The sequence below is a fragment of the Pyxicephalus adspersus genome, chromosome 9, assembly GCF_032062135.1.
Source record: "Pyxicephalus adspersus chromosome 9, UCB_Pads_2.0, whole genome shotgun sequence".
NCBI classification, from domain to species: Eukaryota; Metazoa; Chordata; class Amphibia; order Anura; family Pyxicephalidae; genus Pyxicephalus; species Pyxicephalus adspersus.
Genome location: NC_092866.1, coordinates 50,470,724 through 50,487,164, shown reverse-complemented (window position 1 = coordinate 50,487,164; position 16,441 = coordinate 50,470,724). Strand labels below are relative to the sequence as shown.

The 16,441-nt window shown below is 40.2% G+C and overlaps 1 protein-coding gene across 1 annotated transcript in view; it reads right to left on the bottom strand.

Annotated features, from left to right (window-relative positions):
* Positions 1–16,441, bottom strand: part of QSER1 (glutamine and serine rich 1) — a 57,250-nt gene that overhangs the window by 16,420 nt on the left and 24,389 nt on the right. The window contains exons 2-4 of the mRNA XM_072421881.1: positions 7,820–7,932; positions 5,657–5,818; positions 1,717–5,280 (exon numbers count right to left, since the gene is read on the bottom strand). Of these exons, the coding sequence (XP_072277982.1) occupies positions 1,717–5,280; positions 5,657–5,818; positions 7,820–7,932 (3,839 nt within the window). The remainder of the gene's footprint in view (positions 1–1,716; positions 5,281–5,656; positions 5,819–7,819; positions 7,933–16,441) is intronic.

Sequence of the window (16,441 nt, the reverse complement as noted above, 5' to 3'; positions counted from 1 at the left end):
ACAGCTGTATACCTGCAGTAAGCATATACACTGTTATGCACCTAGTGCACCACAAATCACAGCAGATTTGGCCTTGTCACTGCTGGGGTACTCACACTGTTCCTTGGTGGAGAGAAAGCTGTATTGGAAGACCTGCTGGAAAGTATTTCCCAGCTCCTACGTTTGTTTAAAAGATCTGATCATTTGGTCTTTCCCATATAAACAAGCATGGGAAGATTGAACGATACGCTACGACAGACAACAACTGACTCATGACTCCAACTGACTCCAAGCAGCACCTCTGTTAAACTCTGCATGGGATAGGACTCCCGTTCAGATACCATGTGATGAATAGACTTACCTCTGTGACAAATAAAAAGACTGAGAAAGAGGGTATTTTTGATGCAGTAGTGTATTAAACAACATAAATTTAGACAAGGTTATACAATGTTAAATTACACAGCAAGTGTATAAATTACAGACTCCCAATAAATTCCTAGGCTAACTGCCATAGTACTGGAATTGATGTGCCCCATCAATCACCTGCGATTCTGACTCCTCTGAATACTCCCTAATATACTTCTAACTGTAAGTAACAGAACACATGTTCCTGATTCCTCTATCAGACAATATGTTCATGATTCCTTCACAAATACCACCATCATAAGCTTTTAATATATTACCTAGTGTATTCGTCTTTATAGCATTAAATGTATCTTACAAAGATATTTCAACGTAATGTCATTATTCTAGCAATATATCCATCCCCTTTTATGAATATGAATAATAGTGTATTGCAAATGATGCTTTATCTTTTCAAAGCCAACACATATTAGGAATTGTACAGAGTTTTTTTATGTGTTTATTTAACCTTTATGCAAGCTTTACACTTATATATACACATATTTATTCTGTATACAGTCATTGTTGGAAGTCCCAAAGTCCTTTTGAGGAAGCCTCTATAGGCGAAACGCGTCAGCACACAACATCTATCTTTTCTACAACTCCTATATGCCTAATTCTGCGTCCCAACGTAGGAGTCAACGTCTAACCTTTTTGCACCCTCCTATGGCAGTTAGTCTAGGAATTTATTGAGAGTCTGTAATTTAAACACTTGCTGTGTGATTCAACATTGTATAACCTTGTCTAAATTTATGCTGTTTAATACACTGCTGCATCAAAAATACCGTCTCTCTCTACTTCTCAGTCTTTTCATTTGTAATTATGTATTTTTAGGGTATGCAGCACATCAGATGTAAACAGGAGGTGAATTAGTACATGTTCTACACTAGTTTTATTACCTCTGCAACATCTCTCACATGATGGTTTCAACTTATCCCAACTTTTGAACAAACGTTTTCCGCCAAAGGAAGTCGAAAGGCGAAACGCGTTGGGGCACAAGATGTTTCTTTTAATATTTAAATAGGGATTTCACTGTAGCATATCGGTCAATCATCCCATGCTTGTTATATGGGAAAGACCAAATGAAATGCTATGTCACACATTTCGATATAAGTTTGAATATACACATTGTCCTTTACAATATATTATCTTATTGCCACACCAAAACCCTAGCTATCCTCTGTCTTCATTCTTAACCTATAATGGTCACATGTAAAATTTTAAAGTACAATTTCAGCTGGATTCTGGCTGCTGTCTGACATATTTGCCATGTTTCCCTCTAACACAAGGACACATGATGTGGAATATAACCTAAAAAATAAAATGAAAGCACACCTGCTTTGTTTCTTTTCTCCCCATTCTCATCTAAGGCAGACAATGCTGTTGAGATGCTTTTCTGCAGATCATTATTGCCTCCAACAGAATCATCATCGTCAGAAGAGAAAGAAGGCAGTGCCTCCAGGTTCTTCTTGAGCTCCTCCTCAGGCTTTTTAGGAGAGCTACCAACTTCAGAACCGGCAGCAGCAGGGGTCTGGGAAACTGGACCAGGGCAGGGAGACTTTATCACAGGGGTGCATGGCCTTCTGATTCTGTTGGGAACACGCACAGCAGGAGCAGAAAATTGCTGTTTTGGTCCGGTCTTTAAGAAATCTAAGAAAGAAGCTATAAAACCAGTCTTAACTTCTGGTTGTTTTTCCTCCACTTCCTTTATTTTTTGCCTCATCCTCTCCTGATTTTGGTAGGTATCATAATAACCTTCAGAAACATGTGTGGAAAATTGCACATCGGGGCCTTTAAGCAAGGGACGTTTCATTTGTACATTCCTTTTTACTTGTTTGAGATTTGCATTTTCATCTTCAGCAAACTGTTTAATTGGCATTTTGTCTTTCCCCTTGTTCTTTTGAAGGCCATCTTGTGCTAAATCTTGGCAGTTTTCGTCCATTTGGCCACTAGAGCCACCGCTCCCTTGAGGGTCAGTTTTGGACATGTGTTGACTTTGACTCTGCAGCTGTCCAACAACTGCTGCATTATCATCTTGGCCCATGATAAAATCACCTCCTGTTGTAGTGCCCTCCTCATTAAGGCCCTTGGTACTACTCATAAACTCCGAGTCTCTTCCGTCATTAGGAACATCTTTAGTGTCCTTAGATTCTTGCTTATTTGCATCTGAAGTCTTCTCATGGTCTTCTTGGCTGGTCCCTAGCACTGGTGAACCCATACCACTTGGCAAGTCTTGCTCTAAAGGTTGAATGCGATTCTGATCAATATTAACATTTTTGGAATGAGTTGTTGGTACAGTAGAAAGGTTTATTGCTGTTTGGCCACCATTTAACGATAAGCTGTTCAGGTTCTGTTGCGGCTTTGAAGGTGTGAAATTTGTAGGCATGTTTCTTAAATTCAAAGACTGAAAACGAGATTTGGAGTCCTCTGTTTTGACAGACATATTTTCGTCAGCAGAGGACTTGGCAAACTCTTGAGCTGCTGTGGCTGCTAAAATGTCATCAACATGAGACAAAAAGTTGCGTTCATCGCCTAGCAGCATGGTGTCTGAGAAACACATTGGGTTTAGGGAGTCAAACTGATTCTTTGAGTCTATTCGAGTTCTCTGGCCTTGCAAATGTTGCTGCAAGTGCTTCCCATCAGAAGTGTCCATTTTTACTACGTCTGAACCTTGAGAGTGGAGTGATTGCTGAGGCTGTCCTCCATTGCTCTGAATAATGTGCCCATCCATTTGAAGAAACTGGTGGGAAACCTGCTGAGGGCTCTGGATCCTTTGCATTTGCGCAGGTGCCTTACCTTGAGCCAAGGTGGATTGTAAAATAGACTGTTGAAACATTTGCAAGTCCGAATCTAGAAGTACCTGGGCACCCTGTAGCTGTAGATGCTGTGGATGCCTTAATACAGCCTGGAGTTGAGGGGATGTACTTGGCTGTTCAGGAAGTTTTGCTTCGTGAACTTTATGCAACATGGTATGCTGTTGACTTAAGTCTTTAGCATTTACTTGTGTGGGTTGAGACAAGTCTGTTGACTTTGTAGCATCATGGCCAGCTGAATTATTTATATGGCCAACATGCTGTGACATGTGCCCTCCAGGGCTCAACATTCGCTCATCTTTTTTAGGTCCTTGCATGCCAAGGACTTGGTCTTCCATACGAGAATTGCTTTTGATAACACTTTGTGAATATCGATCATCAGCCTTGGAAACACTGTATACCGATTCTTGGGTATTCATTTCACCCTCACTTAGGCCTGCTGTAGTGGATTCCATATTGGTTTGCTGCTGTAATGCCTGTAAATCCTGAATCTGAAACTTGTCCTCTTGCTTTACAGAAGCATACAGGTTAGTGTCAGACTTCCTCTTTACATAGGTCTTGGATTCTGCAGAGGTTCTATTGTTCTGCATTGTTTGTGAGTGACTTGGAGATGCAAAGGATGGTGATGGAACAGTTTGCAAAAACTTTTGAGATTGTGGAGAAGTTGAATCTTGCGTATTTTGGGATGAATGCATAGAAATGTAATTCTGAGTTGGGCTTGAGGCAGGCAAAGTCTGACCTCGGGAGGAAGCAGAGAATGGAAGAGATGGGGATGCTAGTGGTAGATTCTGTCCTGAATTATAACTATCTGAAGGACTTACTGGTGACATCACCTGTGATTGAGATGAATAGTTAACTTGTGACTGACTGACCGGAGTTAAACCCTGAGTGTTACTGGAAGAATAACTTTGCGTCTGGCTAGCAGAAGACAGTTCTCGGGTTTGATCAGAGTAGTTCTCACTTGAAACTGAAGACAGTGTAAGTGGCTGCTGATCTGATGCGTAACTTAGTGTCTGGCTGCTGGAGGTTATGGTTTGTGATTGGCTTGAAAATGCAGTCAGTGGTTTGTACAGTGGAGGCAGCTTTTCTGATTTGATTGTTGAAAAGACTTGTGATTGACTAGCAGATGGCAGGTGTGGCGACTGTGTAGAAACATAGATGGGGGATTGGCTTACAGGCAGAAGACTACTTAACTGTGCTGTGGAAAAGGCTTGTGCTTGGCTTGAAATGACTGAACTCTGGCTTTGAGGAGACTTGGTATAGCTTTGGGTTTGTCCAGGAGAAACTACGCTCTGAGATTTTGGAGTTTTTGATGACCTTGGGGGTGCCTTCGTTGGACAGTTTTGTTTTGTTTTTGTGGAGGAGGGTGGAAAACCTGGCGATGGTATAACAGATGGGTATGACTGAGATAACTCCACAGAAACTTGAGGGGTTTTCTGTACCGGTCCACCATTGCTCACCTGAGTAAGAGCTCCAAGTGGAGCGCATAGAAGAGCAGACTGCCTGGCTGCATCAGGCAAGGCAGCCCCAGTTGCACTTGTTAAGTAATTGGGCAAGGAATGCTGAGTACCAGAAAGCTGTGCCTGTACAGACTGTGTACTTGAAGGCCTCTGATGGTGTTTAATAACACTACATTCCCTCTGAAGTGCTCTTTCGATGGAGGCAGTGGAACCAGTAAAGACAGAAGTACTGTATGGCTGAGCAGTTTGCTGTGTACACCCAAGTGCCGGTGGCAATAAACTGAACTGGGGCTGCAAAAGATGTGGAGCGGATTCCTGTGCAGATCGATATGTTGAAGACTGCGGAATGCTGGTACTCAGCACTGCACTGCCCAGACGTTCAAAGGTCAAGGCAGTTGGAGTCTGTGAGGTCTTGATCGACAGCAGAGGATCATGGGGAGAGAGTAGACCATTGGTTGAAGCACTAAAGGTCCCATCCTGAAGTGTTAAAGATGGAGTAGTGGCAAAGTTTCTAGAGCTGAATGTGTTAGGATGCTGATAGGCTGAGAGGGCAGAAGTTGGAAATGTTCCAGACGTTTGAAGGGCTCCGGTTACAAACAATTCTGTTGCTGTTGAGGAATGCATACCTGGGAATTAAAAATTAAGTCTTATGAGAAAAAGAAAGAAAATCAAAAGCACTAACACCAGTTACAAAAGTCATTTCTGCACAATTTTTGTTTTGAGAGCCACAAAGGCCCTTTGTGATTTGTCATGAATTGCTATATGCTGTTGCACAGACTTAAAAATTCAGCGTCTTTTAGCAAAGCTTCTAGAAAGTTACAAAGGCAATGGATTTCAAAGAGGACCCACAGATATTTTTCTATACTCTTTTGAATTCTGGCATGGCAGCCAACATAAAATACATATAGTAATAAGTACACATATAATCCTAACCTTATGGCAACTGTCATTTATGCATAGTGCAGCTCACAGCCCACAAACATTAAAACGTATTACTATTACCAGTCTGCCATGAAGGGGCCCTGAATTGCGGCAGGAGAGTTGTGCCTGATGAAGCTGCTTGAGCAGTCCGAGACTCTATTGCAGACAGAAAGTTCATCACTGATGTTTCTGTAGTGTTTCCACCTGCCACGTGCAGGCTTGTGTCAAAGATTCCAGAGAGACCTAAAAATCAGCCAAAGGATAAACTTTTGGCAGCATACAGAACACACATATTTCCAATTCTACTTTGATGTATAACGATAAAGTATTTCTTTAAGTTATAATTGCTATTATCATCAAAACCAACAGTCAGTACAGCTTATAAATGTGGAGGTTGTTGAAAAGAAAAAAAAAAAGAAAAAAAGAAAAAAAGGGGGTTAGTATTAGACATTATTATAAAACAGGATTCATACTGCGCCAACATATTATGCAGCTCTGTACATTAAATAAGGGCTTCAAAGTTCAAGTTCTAGACATATATAAAAGACACAAATCATGAAATGTATTTGTAAATGCCAGAAGCAAGGACCTGAATTTAGCAGATATTGGCCTCCTGAGGTCCACTTACCGTAGGGTTATCATGACAGCTGGGAATTTTTTTTTTTTTTTTTTTTTAAACAGTAAATAGCAATTTTATTTGGGAAAAGTTACTGGCCCTCCCAGGTTGGTATTGAACTACCTTCTATGTTAATACACGGCATAAATGAAAGAAGTAAAAGAAAGAGGTTTCCGCTCAAAAATGTGTGAGCGGAAACTCCTTTATTTTTCTTGTTTTCTTTATACCTTTTTTTAAACAGCATCTGTTGCATCTTAATTGGATTTGCCATCAAGTCCCATGTGGTCACCAGGGCAGGAAGAATGGTCCTAACCTTTTACCATTACAGGGGGGGAAAAAAAAGCTTATTTCTCATGATGAAGTGAAAGCCTTCCATCCATTTCTAAGATCAGCATGAACAACAGTATGCAAACACATCCATGATTCCTCCAAACTCCATATTCCCCACACCCCTTCCCCAATTACCATGCTAATTATATTGGTAAATGCATACTTGCTATTCATATTATTAGAACTAATGACCTAACCATTGTTTCTCTGTGGTTCTGTAGGTAATGCAGGAAGTACATGGTTGGGGGGGTGATTCAGCAAGGTTCTGCACCAACATTCCTAAAAATACCATTGTTTCCTTCCTCACTACCTAAAGCATAGCCTAGTAAATGTGATGCTATGCCTTCATAAATAAAATTACAGAAATCTAAATAATTAAAAGCGCAGACCCCCCTGGCCCTTTCCTCCCCAGCAAAGACACTTCTTAAAGAGGTACTTTTAAGAATGCACGATCAGACAGGTCATTATTGCAGAAAGGGACAGGGAATGTCCCTCTTGCAATAATTGCTTCTACCTGCTTGATCACTTCAATTTTCTGGCAAAAAGCTTAGCTGGGCAATACCGGCCTCTTCTGCGTATCCCAGGAATGATTGAAGTCCTGTGCATGTGCATTGGGGTTAAACCATCCAGGCCCCACCAATCAAGATGACTTAGGATCGAGAAGATGGTGGCCCCCTGTGAAGGAATAGGGACGGGTGACCAATATGGGCATAGTTCCCCTTCAAACTTGCAACTACAATCTCCTATACCATAAACTTCAGACTTGAAGTTGGAAGGCCACACTAGCAGCCAATCAGTTGCGGCTTTATGAAAGTAGGCTAAAATGAACAAGCTACAAGGAGAATGCAAAATGGTAAGCTCAACAGTCGATTTAATTTGCTGTGGAGAACATAAATGTCCGGCATGGAGCCTTTATGAACATTTTTGGAAAATATTTACCATTGAAGAACATCTTCAGGATGAAACAGAACACCAGTTGGGAGTTAGTCGTCATATATCTCCCATCTGAATGTGACTTTGCAAAGACTATTTTAGCCACAATCTTGTGTAAAGCCTTTACAGAGGAATGGAGACTTATGGCTGCACTGAATGGAGAAGCTCCATAATGGCCATGGTTTTGGAAATAGATATCAAAAAAGCTTCAAAGTGGCAATGGTCAGATATCAAGAATGTTTTGGTGATACAGTTTATGAATATTAACTGTATTTTTTTAGTTTATGAAACTTTATAAAGAATTAATTTTTTTAAGAAACACAACTTTTGAAATGTCTTTCATATAAGTTTCTTAACAGCAGTACCTGTAGGATGGTGCGTGGCAGCGTATGCAGGTAGCTGATGAGTGGCTGCATAGGTCTGTCGGTGAAGGAGATCGGTTTCGGAATGAGCCGGGTGTCCTGCTCCATAGCTTAAACTGTATTAAATATATGAAAAACACATTAAGTGATCATCAGTGTCAACAGCAACCATATATAATTTAAAGGTTACCTAAAACTTTAGAAGACTTTTGATTAACTTGAAGCTCTGTTGACTAACTAGAGGATCAGAACTACCTATACTGGAAATGTTCCCCCATGTTAAAAAGGTTGAGAAAGGCTAAGTTAAGAGTACACCACCTAGAGCTTGAATGGATTGAAAAGAAGTTAGAAGAAATGGGGTGTAATCTGCACTGAGGCCCAGACACAAAGAATGAGACTGGGGTTCCCCTTTAAGTACCTACATTTGTAATGCACTTTGTTAGCTTTGTTTCCTAAACCAAACAAACCACAGAAAGATAAAAGCCAAGGCTGTAACTGTGCAAGACAACACTAATAGTAGACCACAAGGACATACATATATCTTGAAATGTCTATTGACATTTCTGCTTTGAGAAAGGGAAAAAAAAAAAGCTGAATGAGAAGGTGAGATGGAATTTGAAGCTGATCTAAAGTTCTTTAAAAATGTGCAATCAGCTGGGGCTTTATTACAAAAAGGGACAAGCAACACCCTTTTTGCAAAAAGCACCCTTACCTGCCTGATTACTGAGCGCATGCTCAGCATTGGTTTCCAGGAGACATGGTGATACGGGGTTTACCTTCTATTTGCGGAACTGAATGAACCCCTGAATTGGAAAACGTTAACTATACCTATTTGTTAACCAACAGAATAGTACCAAGACAAGCCAGCCAACGTCTACAAATTTTATATATGTTAGGTGTACCCAAAACCATTAGAATTTTCACTGTCCAACAATGAGGCTAAAGCATGTATAAACCGAAGAATTTATTATCTAGCCAAGGTCCGTGTAAGCACAATAGCACACACTAGGATTTAGGCCCCCGGGGTTTACTAAGTGACAACTAAAAGTATGTGCAGACAACTTGTCAGGGATCAGCACAGATTAGGTTTTTAAAACAAGCTGCAGGGTACACAGATACCCACACCTGTCTTTGCCCTGCCAAAAGCAGCACATTCATAAATAAACACCATCAATATTCTACACACAGCAACATGCTGCCTTGAGACATCTACTAAACATAAAAAAAGGAAAGACTAGCAAATGCCCAGTCATGCAGAAATTTCTCCGGGAAACCAGAAAAAGGTAATCTCTGAGGAAGTCTGTGTGCTGGTAAAGATTAATCATGATGTGTAGCAGACAAGTGCTCCTTGACACATGAGCCTGACCCTGTGTAATTAATGTTAAGTGATGACAGCCTACGCGGCCAACTAGAGCATGTATAGTGAACCGCAAGCTACAAGATAACTGGAAGATCCTGAATTCAATATCTTGTTCCTGCAATGTATTATTATTATTATTAATAAACAGGATTTATATAGCGCCAACATATTACGCAGCGCTGTACATTAAATAGGGATTGCAAATGACAGACTAATACAGACAGTGATACAGGAGGAGAGTGTATCCAAGCCTGCTGGGGAAAAAAAAACTAAAGCTATCAATACAACTCATTTAATGTCCCCCTATTGTGATACTTCCCCACCTTCTAGATTGTAAGCTCTTTGGGACAGGGTCCTCTCCTCCTGTGTCACTATCTGGAACGGTCTGTCATTTGCAACCCCTATTTAATGCACAGCGCATTGTAATATATTGGCGCTAAATAAATCCTGTTTGATAATACACAGTCCCCAAATTAGGGACATCTGACATACGGATGACTTCTAAATACTAACGTGACGAAGGCTTGGGGGGGTGGGGGACTGCGGTCTGCATAACTTGCTTTAACTTTTTTTGCTGTTCTGCAAGCTCTTGTACCTCTTTAATTACCAAGACAAACTCTGCAGTAGTTTATTTTTGCATAATAAAGTACAGCTTGCTCCAGCTTGTTAATGAATGTCTAGGCTTCGTAAATTTTTTTTTTTTGCTTTGTTTGCGATTAGCTCAGAGTGAGTATTTTTTACAGTAACTGACACCATGCTGCCTATAAATAAGTTGAGACAAACATTTGTCCTAATTGCATTTATTAAAATAATGTACATGTTCCGACTTACAAGAAACAGTCCCTATCTCGTATGTAGCCCGGGGACTACCTGTAATAATAATAATAATGTCCTTTACAAATGTATCCAATGTTTATACACAAGTTCCTTAAGGTGAGCCACTTCAAATATGGACACCTGGAGATTACTACAGTAGTTGCAAATTGGAGGAATTTTATGATCAAACACAGGTAATAGTTATACTTTCTGTAGTTTAAACATTAGCTATAACAATCCTGATATCTGTCATATCTGTGTTATTTCAAGCAATGAAAGTTGAAAATATTAGTGCTACGGCTGAAAAAAAAAGTTGAAAGGCAAATACATTTTTATGGCTTATGGATTTCCTTCCTTTATAATTAGTACTCCAATGATTGTCAGCTTTTTTTTCTCCTTTTTAAAAAATTTAAAAACTTTATGTAGAACAGATGACGCAAAAAACATTCATTTATATGTTCCATTTCATTTTAAATTGGAGGCATCACAGGAGGTTGCCCAGTTTCGCTTTAAAACAGAACTAAACCGCCTACAAATTAGAAGCCTGCGGGAACGGAGGTCATAATGTGAGGAAATGTACAGCACATTTGCACATTATGGCTCACTTACTTTATACTCTTTTTTTTACTCCCCTAAAATTCCCTAGTTGCTCCTGCATGCCTGTATTGACAATCTAGTCTCTGTTGCCTCCTGGGTTTGAAATTTTGTGCCATGATAGACCAGGGTGGGTGGTATCAAGAGATAGGGCCTGCATTGCAAATTTACCAAGAAAAAATGCCACATGATCTGCCACAGCTGTGTGCAAATAAATAGGTCCAAACTTCTCAAAAAGCAGGACTTTTACACAGGGGGGAAAAAAAAAACCACCTTTACCTGTAAAAACCTGTTCTCGATCCATTCAAACAACTGAGCCCAGCGAGTCCCTCGATGGCGTCTGCTTCCCTCCCTTCCAAAGCTCGCCATTCTGCTTAGTGTCACAATCTTATTTCTTCCAGGTTTGTTCCTCACGTCGCCCAAAACTCTTTGCACGCATAAGCTGGGGTGACATGTCTTCCCCAAGGGCTGTAGATTTCCCCTTTAAAAAAACCTCCCCAAAAAAGTAAAACGTATTAAAAATACAATGCCAACCTTTACATATATATGTAGTCCCCGAGTTAAGGACATCTGACTTACAGATGACTCCTAGATACAAATGGGGCTTCCCTGCTCGCTCATGTGCAGGACGAAGGCTTGATGGAGGGGAGGGGGCAGTTTGCATGACTTGCAGAAGAAATCTTTTGTTAAACACAGCTGGGGATGTGAGTGATCTTAAGGATTGAGCCTCTTCTGCAACCTCTTTAATGACCAAGACAAACTCTGCAGTTGTTTCTTTTTGCATATGAAAGCACAGCTTGCTCCAGAAAATAATGAATGTCTAGACTCGATATTTTTTTTTTGCTTTGTTTGTGATTAGCTCTTAGTGAGGATTTTATACAGTAACTGACACCATGCTGCCTAATAATTTGTTGAGACAAACATCTGTCCTAATTGCATTTATTAAAACAATGTACCTGTTCCCACTTACATACAAATTCAACTTAAACAAACCTACAGTCCCTCTCACCTATGTAACCCGGGGACTACCTGTAATGTTAAAAAGGTGATGACAGATCTGCTTGAAATGGGAAAGGTTACGACTGTGGTTAATCCTGCAGAAGAATGGCACGACTCACTGGGGGGTCTGAAATGGCGCTTATTAGCTAACAGAGATATACAGATATGATTTAAGCTGGGAGAACTTATGTTTTACTTATTATATAATGCTTGGTGTATTTATATTATGCCATTAGATATCTAACAAGGAGTCAAAATAGTGACAGACATTAAAAATACAACTCATTATAAGAAGATTTAGTTACCAAATATAAAAAAGAAAATATAAATAAATAATAAAACTTGGTGTCTGCTGCAGCATAATAACATAAAAGATCTACATCTGGAAAGGCTAAAACATAAACAGTGAAATAGCACCAGGGCACATAATTCTGTCTGGCTTTGAAATGAGCTATACAATAAAACTGTGAAGTATGTACGGCTCATTATATGCAGTAAAATACCCGGACGGCTCATGACAGGCAATGTGGATGCTGATGATCTCACACTGTGTGGCTTGCAGCCAAGACTTGAACCGTACGCAGATATTCTCACTGGCGACTTCACAAACCCTCACTCTATTTAAGTAGATCAAGGCAATGGCATCCGCCTGTCAGATTTTTAGAATCTATTGCTTAAAAAAAACGTTTTATGACTTTATTATATCAAAAGCTTTCAGAACACAGACAACACAAAGAAAAAACACCAGAATGCACTGATAGGATTTTACGGAGACAAACAAATCTTTTGTGCATGTAATTTTCCCTTTATTACTGTGCATCTAGATTCCCACTTACATCAATAAATGTTGGGGGAAAAGTTGAATAAAAAAATTATATATATATATAAAAAAAAAAAAAAAAAAAAAAAAAATTCTTACATTACACCATGGCATTTGGCAAATTTGCCCAGGAGAAGGGAGACGGGAAACCAGAGGATCCCAAACGCACCGTGCTAACAACGCCTGCAAGATTTGGGTCCTTAACCTTCCCCAATACTCCAAAAGCACGCTCGGTGTGTCACCCTTGGAAGCCAGGGTGTAAAAACTATTGTTACATCACTTCAATGAAAATTCCTTGCATGAGCTGTCAATCATGTTTCATGTTAGGACTGACAGTCATAACTGTGCACGCCATTGCTTGGGAGGCAGTAGAAGATGGACAACATGCAGAGTTTTGACTTGACATGTTGTAGACGATTAGAGGTACACTACAAAGTCTTCTACATCCACTACAATGTAAACTAAGTTTCCGAGACGTGTTGACTGGCAACCCCGCCCAACATGGTTGATGCCCAACCTGAAGGCAAGCAGGCCTACGGAGACGTAAAGAATTTAATATATGTTTTTGGGTTGATGCCATAATATGTTCTCCCATTGTGGAGAATTTTTTTTTTTTTTTTTGCCTACATGGTCTAAATCAGTAGTCCCCAACCTTTCCAAAAACGGGGACTGGCAACACAACATTTGTCCGCAGCCCGGTAGATGTACGGCCTACATCACTCTGCCAGCCCCAGCAACTCTGCCTCCTGCCAGCACACCAGATAAGAGCAGAGCACTAAGAAAGCTGGTTTGTTATCAATCCGCAGAGCCACCCGGAATGGCAGAGAAGTGCAAGACCCACATACACCGCTCTGCCACTCCCAGCAGCTAACATGCAAGCAGTGCGAGGAGAGCCGGCCCTGCCCCTGCCGCCACCAGCTTCTTCTTTCACCCGCGGCCCCCAACCGAGGGACCAGCACCAGACCACTGGTCTAAACAATACACGTGCCTTTATTTACAACAATGCTATTTTTTAGAGATATGTAATAAAATGCCAGAATGTTCAGCAACAAAGCAAAACAGCCAAATAAGATAAAAACATCCTCCACGAGTAAGGATTCCATATTTTTTGCCAGGAATTGTACATAATTTCAGCAGCCTACAATAAAGAAAAAAACTCTAATCGTCTTGATGTGTTTTTACAGAAGAAAACCTCAGTTTACTTTAAGGGCTGCTGTGATAATAAGTTCAGCCTTGTGTAAAGTCTATCACTTTTAATAAAGCCAAACAAACCACAAACTCGCAGCAAGACAGTGGAGTTGTGAACACATTTAATTTGCAATGTGACTGATCAAGAAGCACAGCTCTGAAACTGTAGATATCCCCATTTAAGAAAAGCCAAACATTGTGAGGGTGGTAAACCATGCATGAAACAGGAACGGATCAAGCAGGTTTGAACTGCACTTTAATTAGACAAAGCAATAAAACATTTATTCATTTGAGTAAGGCTTTGTGAAGAAAGTTCATAGTATAAAGCAAAACATGAACTAATAATAAATAAGTTCTGGACTAACATGGTAGGGTTACCCAGATGAAATAATCAAGCATGTACGTACGTACGACCTTGCACTGTGCATGTGCAAGCAAACGAGTGTGGATCTCACTCGTTGTGCACTTGATTTAAGGAAGGCCACAGAGATGCAGGTCCCGATATTAGGCATGCACAGAAAGAGCAGCCGACATTCTCCTGGGATACGTGGCTTAAGTATACCAGAAAACTGTGGGTTTCACCTTTACCTTCACAGAGGTAAAGATAAAGATGGAAGGGGCGGTAAATGTAAAAAAAAGTGATGTAAAACAGTTGCTTTACCTTTAACATATTGTTAAAATTTTGATGATAGGTCTGCTTTCATGAGCTCTGGCTAACAAGAAAGATGAGCACCAAAATGATGGAGACCTAGTCTCACCTAAAAACTCTACATAGCCAGTGTTCTACCTAGAATTTAATTTAATTCTGGGTGGAAAGAAGCTGAGGGCAGTCAAAAAGCCGGAGGGACTATGAATGACAAACTTTAGCGTTCCTGTTTGTTCTTGCTATAAGAATCCAGTACCCCTCTAATTCTGCCAGGTTTTCTGCCCCCTTTTTTTCCCAAATTTGTCCAATTTTTACATCAAATTTGTAATATGCCCCAAATTTTCAGTAACCACCACCCAGCTAAACAGGTCTGGGGGGGGGGACACAGAAGGTCTATGGGTTAAAGGACCCCAACAGCAACATATTAAGATCTAGGAAACAAGTTTGTTTTCTCCATAACAGACATATCCTTTGTGCACTTTGCTATGTATGTGAGAAACCAAAGCCAGTAACATTTTATGACCACATAAACATATTTTTACCCTCCTATTGTGTGTTACTTCGCCCAGTCCTAGATTGTAAGCGCTTCGCGGCAGGTTCCTCTCCTCTTCCTGTGTCACTGTCTGTCGTTTGCAACCCCCATTTAATGTATAGCGCTGCGTAATATGTTGACGCTATATAAATCCTGTTTATTAATAATAATAATAATAATAATACATGCGTACACATATATTATGCACAGGCTATGGTTTGCTGGTTTGTTTTAAGAACAAAGAAAGCAAATTCATTCAGCCCATATACAATCCCCAACATTTTACTGAATGAAAATGTTTAAGGAAAATAAGTTCCTGACAGTGACTAGGGTAATAATGGTGAGCACTGTTCCATACGTCGACCGGGAGAAGTTAACTTCCCTTTATAAATCTACCACTATGCCTATTATCATAAAAAGCATCATTTACTTCTGAAGAGTTGGAGTCCTGCACAAAGTACGGTTATTATTCCCGCTGCATCTCTCAGCGACACCCGTTGAGTGAATTACAGGAAAATGACTGGTTATGGCGGCGTAATTATAGTAACTGGATCAAACTGGCTTTAAGTGAATCCATAAGGCTCTGGAAATGAAAATCATCATCTAGAAAGAATGAAATCACGATATATGTTGCTGCAATTTCTTTGTCATCTAACTACTACAGTTTAATATTTTCCTATGGAAAACAAAACGATTCAGGGGTGACGTGCGAAAACAAAACAGAAACGGATTAGGAGGACCGATTGTTTTGTTAACTAGTTACAGAAAAGTCAGAAAAACACCGTCCAGGTCAACTACAACCATACTGAATTTAGCAAATTAGACAGCATAATCAATTAGCTGCTTTGCAGATATTAGAGCATATCACTGGAACCTTATGATTAGTTTAAGTTCTGTGGTACACTGTCCCCAGAGATCCATTAATAGGTGCTTCAACCTCAATAAAGATGATACTTTACAGCCGACCTAAACTCAACATTTGTACTTTACATAAAATAGTAGACAAAGACCCTTATGTGTAAAGTAAAAATTTTATTTCAATAATATTTTTTTTAAGGAAAAAGGGTGCAGCACCACTCTGGTGATCAAGACTGAATGGGAGCGCAGAGCTTTCTGGGATACCGACCTCACGAATCCCAGAGGCAATTGCTGCTCATGCCCACTAGAGATAAAGAGATGCCGATGATATCAGCTCTCTTTTTTCCCCTTTGCAGCGGGCTACGTCACCCGATCTTGCATTGAAAGATCAGGTGAGGTAAAAAGAAGATGGCGGTGACCATCGCGTCCTCCGCGCCGGGACCAAGAGCAATTTTAGGACAATGTGGGATCGGAGGTTAGTTCTGCTTTAAGCATAGTAATCCTGAGGACACTGTAGGAGAAGCCTTTAAAATGACCATGTTCTATGCAGACATTGAATAAATGACAAGATTAGGTACTTATTTTGCCAGGAACAATGGAGCATCGCTGATGGCTATTTCACAAGACTGCAGAGAATATTTGTTTTTTGTATACCTGTAGTTAGCCAAAATGATCAACAAGGCAAAACCAGGACACTGTATGTGTAATGAGTAAATCTGAGCAATCTCTATATTTCCTCAAAGTTACAGAACAAAATAACCTTTTAGGCTAGCTTCACACTCGTGGTAAGGTTGTGGTGCGTTAACCACTTC